Source organism: Pezoporus occidentalis, unplaced genomic scaffold (assembly GCF_034315485.1).
Source record: "Pezoporus occidentalis ecotype Australia unplaced genomic scaffold, CSIRO_AGI_Poc_V1 ctg57, whole genome shotgun sequence".
NCBI lineage: Eukaryota > Metazoa > Chordata > Aves > Psittaciformes > Psittacidae > Pezoporus > Pezoporus occidentalis.
Window position 1 is genome coordinate 3,266,777 of NW_026915910.1, and position 16,301 is coordinate 3,283,077.

General features: G+C 43.1%; 1 protein-coding gene across 8 annotated transcripts in view; it reads right to left on the minus strand.

Annotated features, from left to right (window-relative positions):
• Positions 1–16,301, minus strand: part of RUNX2 (RUNX family transcription factor 2) — a 224,477-nt gene that overhangs the window by 88,358 nt on the left and 119,818 nt on the right. For 6 of the 8 annotated variants that reach the window (XM_062638491.1, XM_062638494.1, XM_062638490.1 and 3 more), the window contains one exon: positions 10,739–10,900. The exons of the other annotated variants lie outside the window; for them this stretch is intronic. In XM_062638491.1, coding sequence (XP_062494475.1) covers positions 10,739–10,900 — 162 coding nt within the window. The remainder of the gene's footprint in view (positions 1–10,738; positions 10,901–16,301) is intronic. 8 annotated transcript variants of the gene reach the window in all.

The window sequence follows — 16,301 nt, forward strand, 5'->3', positions numbered from 1 at the left end:
TCCGTGGTCAGTGGCAACTCCAGCAAAAGCCCATCAGCTATTCACAAATACAACCATTACTTTGATCACTGAACCACATCGCCTGCCATAGCCAAAGTTGGGTGCTCCAGCTGAAGTCCAAACCTCATGTGAAGTCTTCTAAGAGGACTGATCACTAGTTAGTGGAAATCTTTAAATCCCAGGTTTTGCTTTCAACACAGAACACAACTTCAGCATAGAATTAAACACAGAAAGCTGTGATTTTACAGACCATCTGTCACCTAAAAATGGTGTGCCTTACAGATTTGGTCCTGTACATGTGCTGCAATGCTGTGTTACAAGCAAGCCCATTGTGCAACCTGATTATATAAACCAAAACAATGTGGACGTACCTTTAGCTGCCAGCTTCATAATATTCTACCAATTTTAGACAGCGCTTGTTTAATAGAAAAGGACATAAAAAAGCACTGATGACTATGGATCAGAGAGCAATAGCCCAATTAACCACTAAAAATAAACCATGCATGTGGCATCACTAGAGCTTGTGCAAGGACTTTTCATCTCAGCTAAATGGAAGAGGTTTTGTGGGTACCACTCTTAATGCAAGCATACTTCTCACCACCACAGAAATGTGATGTTAAGAGGCAGAAAGATCGATATGAGATGCCGCACCACTTCCATTTTGCTTTCAGAATTCATCCTTATTTCTAAGTCCTCCAGGCTGTTGTTCTTTTCTGGTGCTCCCCTTTCTCTCAGCACGGTTGCTCCTCTTTCTCACAAGAGCCCAAAGAGGCTTTCACCATCTGTCTACACACAGTACTTCTATATTACAGAATAACATATTACAGCAAACATTCATGGCTACTGCAGGATAAAAGGTCAAATGGGTGGTTAGAGAGAACTCTGGGAATAACGACTGGGAAGCTTGGGGGTGATATGGATCAGACAGGGCAGAAGACGCAGAACAGTGACTCCTCTCCTCCACAAGCTCCCTTGAAGTTCCACAAACACCCTTGCATTAAATGTATGATGCCTTTTTTTCCAGAACTAAACTTTTTCGCGCAGTGTGAGCATCACCTGGTCCATGTAATACCAGGGGCTTAATGCAGTTCCAGCTCTCTATTTGCAAATTTGCCTGTGGAATAATTATGAATGTGAAGAGCAGAGGCTGCTTTGGCTGGGGGCCACAGCCTGAGCTGCAGGCTTCTCTTTGCTTTTGACAATGCAAAAACTAACTAAACCTGAAGAAAAAAAATCCCCCTATAGCTGAATTTCTTAAAGTGAAAGATTAAACAGTCTCTGAAAGCTAGGAGAGAATGTGTGTCCTGTTGTCTTATTCCAGAATCTCCATCTAGGGTAGTGGGTGAGTAATTAAATTCTTTTTTTAAATATTTAGAAAAATGGGGGAACATTACAATTGGGCAAATACATAACCAGAAAAATTCCTAAAGGAATTGCAGAAGCCTACAAAGTCAGTGAAAAACGCTTTCTCAGTCCGTTTTTCCAGGTGGGTTGTTAAAGTAGAGTCCCACTAGTAAGTCAACCAAAAATAACTCCTTTTCAGCAGATTCCGTAGGAGTTTGGCTGATTAGGGAAGGGAACTTCTGCTATTTGAGGGATCACAGTGAACCCACAGCAAACTTAAATGACCAAAATACTTTTTCACAATGCCCCTCCAGCCTCTTTGCAAGTTGAACCAGTTCTGCACCCTACAGCATCCATATGGCTTCCACCACCTCCCTAAGACCCACCACAGCAACCTCCTTTCTCACCCACCTCCTTGTTGTATCTGTCACCCCACAGGAACCCACGCGAACCTCAGAAATAAAAACTGGCGCTGCAATCTGGCAGACAATTATATCAAGTTCAAATGAGTGGAAACTAAAGTTAGACAAATTCAGACTAGTAATAAGACCCACATTTCCAAAAAAGAGCTTAATTAGTGTCTGTAACCAAAGGTTGTGGTGATTTTGCTTCCCTGGAAATTTTTAAATGAGGACCAACTGAGTTTTCATGTGGTGGTTTGAATTTTTGTTCAGTTTTCCTTTAGGTTTTTTTCTCTCAAAGGTTATCTTCGAGTTCAAATGAGAGTGAGCTTATTTGGGGGAATCTTTCAGCTGTGCTGAAAGTAGATGACCACACCTGCTTCACTGTATTAATAAGCTATGAATCCATTTATCTGCGGAAAACTCCTTATATCAAATTATTTTTTCCTGGCCTTTATAGATGAATCTCCCCCATTGTTAAAAATCCTTGCCTTCTACAAAAACTCCTTTGAGCTTCAGAAGCAGCACAGAGCATCATGTAGGTGCAGGGCCAGGTTTCCCCCAAGGGAACCCTGCAATGCCCGCACACCGCTCTTCTGGACAGGGAGAACTTGTCCTAAGCTCAGCAAGGCACCTCCTGCTTTGATCACTACCCTCAGTCTTCTCTAAGTAAGTCTGAAAACAAACATTAAGAGATTTCCAGATTAGCGTCCCCAAATACACTCCCTTTATGCATATGAAATAGTTCCTTCTCTCTTAATAACATCTTTGACAAGCCATGTGAAGGTGCGCATCTTCATTTTATCTCATTCCTCTTCCTCCCCTTCGCTGCCTTGTTTTCTTTGTACATCATTGTACAACCACAGAAATCCTTAACCACTTGCATGGCTCTTACCTTCCTTTTGGTCACCAGTATCAGTCCAGTATCACCAATATTAATGCTCTTTTAAACCTGACAGCCAAGCTGGTATGACACCAGATCCTTTTCTGCTAAAACATCCATCAAGGGGGGAGAAGATTTGGAATCTGTAAAATGGGGCCAACAACCATTACTAAGCCACTTCGAAAAGTTGTGAAACTCTGCTAAGCTCCAACACTCCCTTCCTGACCAGATTCAGCACGGTCAAATTCTGCATGGCCAGAAATGTGAGGAAATTTCACCGCAAGTCAAGGCAATTCCAGCTATTTCTACCAGCAGCAGATTTTGCCTTTTACATTGCATTTTTCACTGCAAGATGAACTGGGCCTTTTAAACCACACAGCTCCTGGAAGGCATGAGACACCTTTCTTTCTATCTTCTACCAAACATTGTCACAATCTGAGAAGGACCAAATTCTCCCACATTTTACAGAATCATTTCATACATTCAGCTTGTGCAATTAATCAAACCAAATTCAGTGCAATAAAGACTCAAGGCCACAAGGACTTATGGGCAAAAAATAAATGATCCCGACCACCCTACATATACCAGAGAGTGTCATGTATGGAGCTAGTTAGATTCCCTCTCCGTATCAAGACACATGTGGTCCTCCATCAGCCACCACTGCTGGCTCCATCCTAGGTAGAAAATCAACAGCGATTCCACCAAGGGAATGGAGATATCATCACATGCCTTTGCGTAAGGATGAAACAAAGTGCTCAGTCCCACTGCCTTCCTGTTAGGAGCTTATTGACTTTATTGGGAACACACATCTAGGTAATGGCTCCAGATCTGGCCCTTTGAAAGTCTGGAATCAAGTGCACAGTTGCCCCATTAACAATTAGCATTCTGTTTACACAACCCAGCAGAGTCAGTACGAATAATCATTACAAAGCATGCTCAGACTGTGATTCCGGTTTAAGTTAATATAATTTTAATGAGTTCTTCAGAAAAAGCCTGGCACTTATGGAAAATTTCCTTAATTAATATCAGACCCTAAATTAGTAATAAAAAAAGCCCTGAATATCATTTGGTCTCAAGCTGGAGCTAAAGTATGTTTTGGCATCATTACTAACTGTTAGCAGCAAGTTCTGGAAACAGATGCAAATCTTGATATGCGTCCTAAATATAAAACACATTGCAAAAAAAAAAGCTCAGATAAAAATATATCTATATATCCACATACATTTGAGTGTGCTATTTCCTGCCTGTATCAGCAGCAAATTTATTCCATTTAAAAACATTCCACTTGTTTCTTTTTGGTATTTTATATCCCTTAATTCAGGAATAAAACTCCTTCCCTCTGCCTTCATTTTTCCTGTTTATTTCCTCTCCCGCCAGCCGTTTTAAGTAAATGAAAAGGGCTTAAAGACAGGCATTATAATATTCAAACATCTGAAAATCAGCCTACTTGTTTTACCACCTAAATACGGGTATAGGTACCTAATTTGAGGCCACCCACGCTAGAAAAAAATTGGCCTTCATCCCTGAGGTAGGGATCATGCAACGCATCTTCTGGACAATTACTCCAATGAGAGATTCTACCCAGCAGAGAGGCTGCTACTGAAACCCCACAGATGAGTGCCAAGGTGCTGGGATTCCCAGGTGGCACCAAGTGGGCAGGAGACTAAAAATGGACAGCCTGCGGTAAACAAAATAAATAGAACCAGTGAAAAGTAATGAATAAAAAAAAAAAAAAGAGACAAGTTACAAGTTTAGGGACGGTAGCAAAATGAGCAGGTTGTTTCTGAAGACCTGAGCTCCCCCAAGTTCTTTACTTTGCCTAACTCAGTGCCACCTCGCCGGGAAAGCATTGAAATTTAGCTAAGAGAAATGGAGACAGAGACAACCTTGAGTCTTTCAGCTTCCATTAAAAAGAAAAAAAAAAATGAAGACAGAGTGAAAATTGTTATAGTCACCAAGAAAAACATCACAGCATAGCGAGCGCACCAGAAACAGAGCTGACTTCTTGGGTTTGCCAAGAGCCTGAGACAATATTGCTGAAGCGTGAATTGCTCATTCGTTTCAGGAGCTGCTAACACCAAGGCTGTTGCTGGCAACAGCCACTGTATTAACCATTTCTCTGCTTCCCAGAGGACATAAAGAACAAAAGAATTGTATTTTGGAGACAGTGCTAATGCTTTCTCCCGTTAAGAGTCCTGTCCTGAAATGTGCTTATTACCCACAACATCTAATGAAGTTAGCAGAAATTAAGGGATGTAAGAGTTGCTAGTTTGCATGACCACCATTTTTACTTAGTAGCTAAAAAGTTTTCTGAGCTCCTCAAAAGAAGATAATCATCTTTTCATTCTTGAAGTTAGTATTTTTTCGAAGACCAAATTCCTCCAAAAGGTAAAATCCTGATTATAAAGATCCTGTGCATATTGTGTCAGCAACCAAAATCCAAGGTAATTCACATTCAGGATTAGAAACTCAAGACAACAACTAGTACAGGAGCTCAAGAAAAAACAGCCCATCACTGTGAGCCACTCATTAACATATAAGCACTAAATCCAGAGGTTCAGCTGGAGCTGCTTCCAGTATATGCGGGTTTTTATTTTAAGATTTGTAGGCTTAGAAGAATGTAAACTGAATTGTGTAAAGGAACAGTACTGTCATTGATTAGGGCATGGCTGGTATTCACAGGGTTTCATTTACATTTGCCAGCCTTCAGAGAACTGGGAGAGCAGGTATGTTTCTTAAATTCAGTATCTGATGAAGGTCCAGGATGGTCCAAAAAGATGTGGTGATATATACAGGGTGAGATGAATTAATGGGAAAGTTTGGCTACACTCAAACTAGCCAACAGCCCAGGGTTAGGGCCCATTCTCTGGCTCTACACCCAACCAGGATGGTCTGGCCACAGCTATAGTATTAAACCCTGTAAGCCTCCACAAAAGGTTGGCTGCCTCCGAGCTGTTCATGGGAACAGGTTTGGGGCTTTGCTCACTCCTAAACCACAGCTGGGAAGTGTTTGTGACCATGCTGGCCAGCCCCACTCAAAACCAGCCTCACTGACAATTTAACAGTACCTGTATTTAACAGCCCAGGCCCTTCCACTGTGTAATACACTGTGAGTATTGTGTGCAGTTCTGGTGTCCTCAACATAAAAAGGACATGGAACTGTTGGAACAAGTCCAGGGAAGGGCCAGGAGGATGATCAGGGGACTGGAGCACCTCCCATATGAAGACAGGCTGAGAAAGTTGGGGCTGTTCAGCCTGGAGAAGAGAAGGCTGCATGGAGACCTCATAGCAGCCTTCCAGTATCTGAAGGGGGCCTATAGGGACGCTGGGGATGGACTCTTCTTTAGGGACTGTAGTGACAGGACAAGGGCTAACAGGTTAAAAATTAAACAGGGGAAGTTTAGATTGGATATAAGAAGGAAATTCTTTCCTGTTAGGGTGGTGAGGCACTGGAATGGGTTGCCCAGCGAGGTTGTGAATGCTCCATCCCTGGCAGTGTTCAAGGCCAGGTTGGACGAGGCCTTGGGTGATATGATTTAGCGTTAAGGTGTCCCTGCCCATGGCAGGGGGGTTGGAACTAGATGATCTTAAGGTCCTTTCCAACCCTAACAATTCTATGATTCTATGATTTATTGCTGAAGATACTACTTGCTGGCCACTTTAGTTCAGAGGGATGGGTCTGCAAACTTCTCTCATTTAGAGGCTGAGCCCAGCATGTCCCTATTCAGTGACACAGTAAATATGAAGACAGCAAAATCCACCCTGCACACTGAGGGGACTTTTGGGCTTGGTGGCATTATGCCAGCATTCGCAACTGACAACTATCTGCAAAGTGTGCAAGTGCGCAGGCTTGAAAAGTAGGTTTGGTGATTTGTCCTACTCTTCCCATTCAGTTTTATTTTTCTCCTCTCTCATATGGGCATTTGTCAAACAGTTGTGTAGGACAGGCCCCTCCACAGCCAGCACTGAACATGTACATGTTACACCTGCAGGGCAGGTCCTCCAGCACCTCAAGACCTTGACCTCACAAGAGTCTCTTAAAGGTGAAACAAAAGCAAGTGACTAACATTTAGGCAGAACGGTGAGGAGGTCCAGGAAGTGTAGGGGACGAAGTTGTCCTCCCACCTCCCTTCTCAGAATTCTCAACAAAATCAAATGCAAGCTCAAACCCCACAATCACAGAGCAGGCAGAGGTCAGGGTGAGGCAGACCATGGCAAGGTTAAATCAGGACTGACGTGTAGAAAGGCAATGATATGGATATGTTTATGGGACAGCTAAATCATCTCTTAAATCACCTCACCAAAGGCAGACTATCAGATGAGACGTGCCTGCACCTGAACTACTCATGTAGGCTTGCTTTAGAACCTGTGGAGGCAAACAGGCTCTTTCAAGGCACTGCCAGGGACCAGTCCAGCTCATCTGCAGACTGGTCACGTCCTACAAATGCCAGTTTGTCCCCATTGACTCAAAAGGGACCTGAGGGTGACAGTCTCTGGTATAGATGTCTACCCTGGGGACATCTATACCTCATTTACCTGTGGCAGAACACCCCTCTTGTGACTACAGGAACAACCCAACCTGTACTCCCTGCTCTGAACACCTTGCATGTGCTGAGGAATTGCTGGATCAGTCCTAAAGCTTTATGTAAAAATGTGATGTGTGTTTATATGAATCATATACATTAATTACATAATAGACATTCATGCTCCCCATCCCACATGCACTTTGGTTATGCATAGGACACAAAGACTGAGTGCATTCACTATGAATCATGCAATAAGACTATGTCCCTCAGGCAAACTCTCTTTAAAATGACCATGTTCTTATATTCCCATGGTTTCCATTACAGTATTATTTAATTAAGAATATTAATCTGCTAGGCCACCAACTTTCACTGTCTTCTGGGGAAGTCTGAGCAGACAGATATTAATAAAATATGGGGAATCCTGCTCTTTTTATGACTTGAGTTGGTGCAATAATGCAACTCAACTGCATGGCCTTGTGAGCTTAGTTTTTATTTATTCTTGATGTGAACAAGAGACTTATGCATCAGAGGGATCACTGGTTCAAAAGTTCCATGAGTGATGCCAGATAATCTTTTATTTTCTTTTTTTTTTTTTGCTTTGCTTTTCAGCTATTGCTGTTGAATATTGACCAAATATGTGTGACACACCATTAATTAGCTACATGTCATTGCAGATACAGCACTGGTCCCCATTCAGAGAATAAAAGATGAATACTTGGAAGTCTGACAGCCGTGGCACTCATTTGCATGTGCCTGCAGCATGCATGCAAACATTTCAGTCGTGCAAAGAAATCAGTCTAGACACTAACATGACCAGTTCAGCCACATTACACTAGCCTGCTCGAGTAACTCCTCAGGGTTGCAGCCTGCTGCCCTTTTCCCCTCTCCCATGGGACAGGGAACTGCTATGTCAGTCCCCCGCCACCTTCTGTCCTACAGCCCTAAATGTCTTCTGATGCTCAGCTTTACCTGGGATTGAAACACAGGCAACTTTTCCTCCAGGACAGGGAGGAAAAACATGGGATGGATGTATTTCTGGTCATGGGAGTACCATCAAAAATAGCTCTCAAGGGCTGCCACTAACAATACAACCAGGAACCATTCTTGAAGGACAGAAAGCTTTATTAGATGGTACATTTCAATATCTGGGTGAATATGACTTAAGCAGTTGTCTAAGCAGAGCCATTGAGGCCTGTGGAGATCTGGGTAATGTGGAATTGTGGCAGGTAGGAAGTCCTGTGCCTCTAGGTGTGACATCCAAGGCCTAATGGGTAGTTTTAGCCATTTTTCCTCCTGCATGATGTTAAGCAACAGGCAGTAAATATGGCATTCATTAAAATTAACTTGTATACTTTTAACAGCCTTGATAACCAGATTTCTGCCACTGTACTGGAAAGCATAGCTTGCTTTTATTCAAGGCCTTGTAAAACTCTTAATTTTTCCCTCATGCAGTGGAGGTGCCCAAAGTTTTCTAACATTTTAGTGTTTCTTAGCAGTAATTTCCACCCCTCATCAAAGCTTTGTTATGTCCTGAAAGATGTATCAAGTAACTGAGTGGAATTTGCATGTCTCCCTGTGCGAGGGATAAACTGGTTGCTGTAATGGGCAGCTTTAAATTTGCATTTCTCTCTCTACTTTAACACAAAGGAGGTTAGCTCCTGCCCTCCCTCCCTGTGAGATTGCTAGGTAGAAACCCTTGAGATAAACCACAGTGCTTGCAGCTGGGGCTACAAAGTGCTTCCTTAAGCCTGAGCATCAGCACTCACCCTCCTTCTAAAAATGCTGCTCTGCATTTCTGAACATCAGCAAACACTGCAGGCAAACTCTGGCACTTGTGGAAGATCAAAGTCCCCTTGTTCAATCTTGAATCTAACTGGAAGCAAGATCCCCACGTTGAGAAAAGGTAAGAACACTGCAGAGGCTTCAGTCAAGCCCCCAGAAGATAGAGGGCAAGAAGCGTAAAGGCAACTGACTTTACAGTACAGCAGAAAAGTTCAGTCCTCGGCCACATAATGTACACAGCCAGGTCTTTTATTCATTCTGCCTGTGCCCACATGCCAGGCACTCACGTCTGAATACACAGACAAGCAAGGGCTGCAGGGCAAGCATGCTGTGGTACATCTGCTGAGGTCCCAGCCGAGCCTCTCCTGCAGGTATTGCTGGGGGCACAACTGCAAAAATAACCATTCGGCAACACAGACCATCAGGAGGCTCTAACTCAAAGGGAACCTGTTTCAGTTCAAACAAAGCATTTCCTCAGCATCAAGCCAATCGAGTTTTTTGAACCAAGACAGCGTATTGCACAGAGAGCCAGCAGGAACCTGCTCCGCCAACCTCAAACCCCCAGCCCACATGGAGATGCCAAACCTCAGCTTGGCATCTCTGAGAAGGCAGGGTGCGCTAGGACTGCAGAGGTTTTTCCAGCTGTTTGTTTGAGAAACAAAGCTTCCCTCTTCCAAGATGAAAGCAATCAAGGAGTCTATGCTAATCAAATCCTACAGGACTCCTGGCTGAAATTCAGCTTGTCAGTGATGCAGCTCAGCGGAGGGATCAACATTTCCAGTGCTATAAGCTTGGTGGAATGGGAAAACACAACAGCAAGAAATTCACCTGGCTGCGAGTCAAACAGGTGTATGGCAGCAGCATCCAAGATTATAATAGTATCTTGCAAACATGCAAAAATAGATGTAATAAGACTGATTCTTTGGTTTTCATTAATGAATCATAAAGATTTTTTTTACATTACACATGCTTTTTTGGCATACACTGCTAATATTTCCACACTTGCAAGGTTGGAGCTTTAATACTGAGCCTCCCTCCCCTAAGGTTCCTCATTTTTGGCATGATATACAAGGTGACTGTGTGCCATGACAGACTCTATCTTACTTTGGGGCAATCAGATTACTTCACACAGATGGTTTTATCACTGAGACCATTAGAGATGAATTGCACAGTACGTAAATGTACATTGGTTTGGTAAAAAAAAAAGTCTCAGTTCTCACTGCTGTCTTGTCTATGTTCCTAAATGTATTTCCTCTCTCCTGCATCATTCCAAAGCACAGTTTGTCCAATCTCTACCCTTAAGTGACTCAGCTAGTTTCTGATAGGTATCTTAAGTACACATCGACTACGGAAACAGGCTTTCTCGTGCTACTGGATTGAAATGCGGGAGAACGCACCTTAGCCTTAACTATTGAAATAAAGGCACCTTTCTGTCAGGATGCATAACATCACACACACTACAAACACAGAACACCAAAAAATAGAGAATATCACAACTACTTTAAAACAATCAAGTAAAAATCCTCTTACAGGGGAAAAAAAAAAAGAGAATGTGTTCACAGAATCAGGTTCACAACTTAAAAATAGTTCGTCTGAAACGGACCTAGAGACATTCAAATGATACATGTTCAGAGCAACACAGAAAATAAAAGGGATTCTGACCCCCACCCACCATGCAGTAACCCTGTTAACACCGACTGAGCTGTGCTCTTCTTATAAAGGTTTGTCTGAGTCCATAAAGGCAACCTCTGCCAGTCCTGTTCCTATCTGCATAATTGTTCTAGGCAAAACACAGTCTTTACCTGAGAGGCGTCTGGGCACATCGGTAATGGCTGGAAGTCCTGTGCCTCGAGTGGAGGACAGGGGAGTTGTGGAATGAATGGATGGTGAAGTCATCTGGCTCAAGTAGGATGGGTAAGACTGGTCATAGGACCATGGCGGGGATGACTGCGCCTGCCTGGGGTCTAGGAAATAAAAAAAATAAAAAATTAAAAAAGAAAGGAGATTTTTTTTTTTTTTTAAATAAGGAAAAAAATTAGGGCATCAACAGCCTAACAGACAGGTGGGATGACTGAACATACACACAGTGCTACATGGTGCTGTAAGGAATGAGAATGCAATGAAACACAACCTGCTCCTCTAGGACTCAACCCTTCCAGCCTTGCTCTGTGCTTTTCCCTGCCCATAACAATTTTTTGGGGGAAATGAATGGAGCAGTGATCAGAGTTTTAGAAGATCTAGGAGCTGTGCTGCAAATTCCTGGTGTGTCTCATCTAGGTCTACCAGTGTGTTACACCAGTCCTTAAGGATCTGGACTGGTAAGCACACAGCACGTACGAGACCCAGGTCTGAGAGCTTAGGAAGTGGACTTCAGAGGTTGGGAGACTCTACAGTTAGCACTTGGCAATCATGCCAAGTTGTTATCCAGTTCAAACATTACACAGTAGTGTTTTCAGTGCTGAAAATACTACCCAAGAAGGAAAACGTCATTAATCTTATCAGCATCCATCCAAAAATGTCACATTTGGATGGTGGCCCAATTATCTACAGTCACCTCAATTACAACAATATAAAACCAAATGGTTTGGGATAACTATCGGAAGTTAATGATGCCTTTTGATGTATTCGCTACAGCTCACTATAAGGAAATTATTTTAAGGATAAATGCAGATTATTTTTTACTGAAGCACTGATGGATTGCACTAGGTGAGAGAGAGGGAGACCTAGTTTTACTCATTGGTGTTTGGACTTATAAACCATTTTCTCAGTTAATATCTGCTGATAAAGTTATCACCGAATGCCTCATAAATTATTATTTTTATTTCTTTACATCAATAAAATCAAAGCACTTTCAACCCCAAAGTTTGTTTTGGGCACTGCATGATAAACAGAGAACTATCTCTGAAGTGGCTCAGAAACTGTAGCACATCCCTTCAAATCCTCCCCAATATTTTCAGTGAAGTGCATCAGGTCCACTCAATTTGGAAACCCTGTTATAGCAAAGCACTGTGCTAAGGCCCTGCTTTGCAGACAGCAATGTGATAGCCACATGGCATCAGCAAAGGCTGTTTTTCAGGAAATTCAACTTAATTTTTTCTTTTTTTAACTCCTTTCCCTGCTTTTCCAGACAGCAAAACCTTGTAGTTTCAGCTATTCCTTGTTTATTTTTTCTGTTCAGACATGATTTGTTTGAAGAGATGTCTGGAAAGCAGATACTTCCTTGAAGCAAAATAACTATATAGATATATAAAAACCTTCAACTTTCCAATTTAAAGAGGATTTTCCTGGAGTTTGACATTTATATTGAAGCTGAGTAATATAAATGGTTAACATAAACTCCTACAAAATCTGAAGGACACTTGATCATTAAATGTAATGAACTTCTTTGTTTTAACAATTTCAAGGCTAGGGTTGTATAGATTGGCGCAGGTTCAAATCTGACTGACTGCTCGTTGTTATATCCGATATCGACATATTTCCCTGCCTCATTCCACCACCATAATTCACCGTGCAGTCAATGGTAAATGATCTTCAACTGGGAACGGAAAGCCTAGGATTGCTGGAAAAACAATCTTGAAATTAATGATGTGTCAGGAGCACAATCTCAAATCCAAGCTCCTTCAAACTGCAAGAGCTTTTCAATCTCTGCTTCTGAATCTAAAACAGAGTCCCTTAAAGTTTTGGTTTTAGGTCAGCTCCAGTGCTGGAAGGAAATGATGTAGCAGGTAAAGGCTGGGGGAAAAATAATCTCAACAGAGGATGTTTTTACAGGAGTTTGGTCTAAGGTGGTGAAAACTGCCTTCTGGAGGTTCATGCCACTTCTAGTAGCACAATCCCCATGGCAAGAGCTTGAGTGTCTATGGCACCCTCACCACTTTGAACAGCCATGCTAGACTTGTTTGTACATGTAACATCCTTAATCCAACAACTGTGAATACCTGTGTGGACGCAAGAAGGATGAACGGCAAAAAGTGGTCTTTCAAAGGCTTTCATGGTCTTTCAGAAGAGTATCTCTCAGAGCGGTGTCAGATGCAGAATATGGAGCTGGATGGACAATCAGCTGACCCCAAAACATATCATATATTCTTACGACATCTACCTTAAATTTATACATGACTTCTATAGCTCATTCCAACCTCAGAGCCCCAACAGCACATTTCTTTTTCACATATATATATTTGATTTCAGTTCTCCATGAGACCAACATGGTGAGATTTTAAACTGTAAAGTGTTTTACAGAAAAAAGAAAAAGGAACAAAGAGGATGGACTGCTAGTAAAGGCACTGTGCTGTGACTTGACTGTTTCTGGCTCTGAAGCAGATCTCCTATTGGACTTGGGTAACTTAACCCTACCTCCATGTCACACAATTTCTCCCTAAGTTTAAGGACAATAATTATATACTGCGTATTTAATTGGTGATTTTTTTTTTAAGGTGCAAGGACTCCCCGACTACCTCACTCACTAAACGGGGCACTTATCTTGGCTGGAAGCTTCCAACCCAGCTATTCAGCTGCAAACTTCAGCCCCTCTGAAACCAGAGTGTGAGCAACTTAGCTCCAGGGAAATTAAATCATGTCTTCTCATGGAAAAGGAAATAATATAGATGAAAATCCTCACCCAAATCAAACACCAGATGATGCAACAGAACTCAGTGACTGAGGAGAAGATCACAGTACCCAGGCTGGAGGGCTACTGAGACTCCACCACACCAAGGCATGGCTGAGGTCATGGTCGAGGCAGGGTGGGGAATTTTGGCCTGGGGCTTCCTGGCTTCAAGAGTCATCCCTGGCCCGTTAGGAAAACAGAAAATGAAGGTACAAGTTTCACCAGACCCTGGAATAAATGCCCTAAAGCCAGCCTCTGCTGACTGATAGCGGCCAAGGTTTGCATGAATGTGAGGGAAGAGAGCAGCGAAACGCGCTCGCCTTGCCAACTCAAAGGTGATCACTAGCCCACAGGGTAAACGTCCCCCCTCAGCAGTGATGCGCAATCCCCAGAGTAAAATGTCTTGAGGCAGAGTCTAAAGCTGCTCTGTCTAGTCCCTGAAGGCGGACATGCAGCTGGGTCCCACATGGCACCCTTTGGTCCCACCAACAGATGTTCTTTGCAATGCTGCTGGAGCAGATACTTTGGCTGCTGAGGCCCAACCAAGCCCATCTCTTTGAGTCCTGCAGGTCACCAAACCAAGCCTCCTTGGGAAAAGGAAGGTGCTGGGGGTACCACAGGGAAGTTTCAGATGCCAGAACAGCACTTCCAGGGCAGATCCATACAGACACTTCTGAAGGAACACTCGGACACACTGAAGGAAACACCACAAAACTTCAGACACACTGAAGGAAACACCACAATGTCCTTAGGAAGGTCACCTTCAACTGACTTGGGCATGGAACGGGTGTAGTGACTACTTAGCATGTACCAGCGGGGAAGAACCCATGAGAAGACCTGTAAGAGGTTTTCTTTGGCCTCCTACACCAGAGAGCAGCTTCTCCATTTGCTCTAGCTGTAAGGATTATGCATGTCCACCGAGTCCCTGTAGGGCAGGGGCTGTGCACCATCACCCACACCACCATGTGCTCTGCAGGCACAGAACATCTTCCTAATTGAGAAAAACCCAGGGCAGATGAGAAACCTTAAAGCTCTGAAGCAAAGCAAATGTGGATTCCTCCCTATAGGAATCCCTCCAAAACAAAGGAAAATAATATAAATATACAGCAAACAACCTGGGAGAAAGCCCCCCATCTTCCCATACAGCAGCCATGGGGAAGGGCTAGCAGCGCATTTAACAGCAGCTAAAGGAGTCAGAGAGCCACTCTGAGTTGGCATTTGCACTTGAAACTTTTGGAGAGATTCCTAAGAGCAGTCCTCCTTTTGTAAACATTTCTGTTATGCCTGTGTGGGTGTGAAGAAAAGTGCGGCTTTCAGCATATTTGTTCACAACAGGGCATATCGTGTGTATGCTCAGAGAGCCTGCGCGCCTGCGCGCAGCTCGGCTGAAACAAGTCAGTGGGGTGAGGTCTAAACTAATGCATGTACAGCTCAGTCCTGTTTCAGCTTCCAGGTAAACCCTGGTGAAGCAGGAGTATTGCAAGGTGTTACTGCCACATTTAGAGTCAGTGGGAGATAGACATTGTTTGACCTTTGTGGTCTCGGACTGACTGAATCAATGTACAACAGACCAATGGTTTTAAAAATCAGTCTAAGATTGGATGCACTGTATGAAACAAAAAGAATGAAAAAAGCCCCAGTGACCAGTTCTACCACCAATGACATTGGCTCTACAGCAACGTGACTTCCTTCAATGCAAATATACTGAGTGTCAATGAAGAGAAGAAAAAAAAAACATAAACAGCCCTGAAGAATGAGTTTTTCCACTACTTTAGCACTGGATTATGAAGCAAACACATTTACTGTAGGAACATAAATCAATTTCCCATTTCCCAAGCTGTGGGAAGATCAGAGCACAATCACAGGCCCACAGCTCCTCGGCTGTAACACCCCAACGTCGCATGCACGCACTCTGCAAAACCTCTCTCATTTAAATCCAGCCATCAGCTCTAGCACTGGCTGCTGCTGCTGCTGCTCGTATTAGCGTTACTGCAGTACTGAAAAACAAGCTGCCTGGAGTTATCGTTGGTAAACACTTGAAGCAAGTATCCTCACTTCTGATGTTAACAAAGCCACAATGTCTTTCTGCAGGAGCATCCAACTACTGCTGTAACATCCCCCAACCTCCAGCAAAACAACAACAACAAAATGCAGCTTTCTACTTGGACTATTTCTTACGTATCTTTAAAAGCCCAGGGCTTGATCTGAATTGCACAGTTCAATCCATGAAGACAAATCCAATGAAGATACACCCCAATGCACAGAAGCATAATTGAGACCAGATTCAGATTAAGCCTAGGGCTTGATCTGAATTGCCCACTTCAATCCATGAAGACAAATCCAATGGAGCTACATCGAGCCAATGTACAGAAGCATAACTGAGACCAGATTTTGGCCTGAAGAACCTCTACAACCATTTCTCCTCCCACCTCCCCAAGGGTCACATTTCTAGAAGATAGACAAAAAACAAACTACTGAACAAGTCATGCCAGTAGGGCAACTAAATTGTAAAGGACAAGGAAAAAATAAAGTTAAACGAATATTTTAATAGGAGAGGCACATGCTTTACCAAATGGAGGTTCACAATGGCAACTCGCCAGTCGCCTGAAGGATGCAATCAATTTACATAAAATACTGCAGACTGCAGCCACCCCTGTGTTCATGGCAGCAGAAATCTCAAATTCACCACTTCATCTGATGAGCCTCGTAGCTTTTATTCCACGTTACTGTGAGATGAAGGCATGGTTTACCCTATAAGC